This window comes from Coenobita brevimanus, chromosome 117 (genome assembly GCF_032717465.1).
Source record: "Coenobita brevimanus isolate Jiangsu-jjx chromosome 117, ASM3271746v2, whole genome shotgun sequence".
Lineage (NCBI taxonomy): Eukaryota > Metazoa > Arthropoda > Malacostraca > Decapoda > Coenobitidae > Coenobita > Coenobita brevimanus.
The window spans coordinates 4,429,753-4,431,005 of NC_137070.1; the positions used below are offsets into that span (position 1 = coordinate 4,429,753).

General features: G+C 49.7%; 1 protein-coding gene across 1 annotated transcript; it reads right to left on the bottom strand.

The window, feature by feature from the left end:
- Positions 1 to 250: 250 nt before the first annotated feature.
- Positions 251 to 562, bottom strand: LOC145419169 (histone H4-like). The gene has a single exon (XM_080287408.1). It carries the CDS (start codon positions 560 to 562, stop codon positions 251 to 253), a length of 312 nt encoding a protein of 103 aa, XP_080143534.1.
- Positions 563 to 1,253: the final 691 nt, after the last annotated feature.

Sequence of the window (1,253 nt, forward strand, 5' to 3'; positions counted from 1 at the left end):
CCTATTAGCGAAGTCTTTGGAATAGCAGCCTCAGCCTCATGTACTATGCAATTAGTTTTTTTTTTTCCTTTGACGTCTATGACCTCTCAAGATATATTTAAAATGGCGATTCCTAAGACGAAACACCAATTGATTTTAATTTCTGAAGAGGAAAGTCCTGAATAATATCGAGTGTATAAGAATGATAGATGGGGTTGTTGTGTGCTTTGCCGTGGCCAGGTGGAATAGTGCCATGCAGTTATGCACTGTCTTAATCGCCGAAGCCGTAAAGGGTGCGCCCTTGTCTCTTCAGGGCGTACACCACGTCCATCGCGGTCACGGTCTTATGCTTGGCATGCTCAGTGTAGGTGACAGCATCGCGAATCACGTTCTCGAGGAACACCTTGAGAACACCGCGAGTCTCCTCGTAGATCAGGCCCGAGATACGCTTCACGCCGCCACGACGAGCCAGACGACGGATGGTAGGCTTGGTGATGCCCTGGATGTTGTCACGAAGCACCTTGCGGTGTCGCTTGGCGCCTCCCTTGCCCAGACCCTTGCCGCCTTTGCCTCGACCAGTCATAGCATCGTTTGTTTGTTTGTTAAAGATTTCCCCTTCGTTTAAATGGAAGGGGCCGGGCCATATGTTAGCCCAGTCAGTGAATTTAGGCGTAGAACAGTAAGTGGTAGATGCTGCCGGAGCAGTCTCTTGACTGGTACAAATTTATATATATGCACATATACACATATATATGTGCATATTCACACACACATGCACACACACACACACACACACACACACAGAGTCATTACACACACACACACACTCATACACACAGGTATACTTGCATATCGATGGACATGCATGTTAGGTGGGAGGAGGGGCAGAGCGCACCACCTCAGTCAATATTGGGAGAGGGACCATGCCTACAACGTAGGCTGCAGCGTTTCGTAGGGAGTTAATGGATCTGGCTGCATCATGGGTTCTGGGAATATCTGGGTTCGGAAGAGGTCTTTTCCTGATGCGTGAGGTGGCTGGGCATTTGAGGAGGTAGTGCAGGAGGGGGTAGAGTGTAGCCGCTTGGCAGTGCTGACATTCAGATTCTGGGGCTTCGTCATCGTCGATGATTTCGCTGCAGCATTTATATCCCAGGCGAAGGCGGCACAGACGAGTGAGCATGTTAAAGTTGGATCTAGTGGTAGGTGGTAGTGGCTTGTAGCGTGTGGCAAGTGCATACCATCTGGCGGAGGGGGAACGCAGTTCGACATATAGG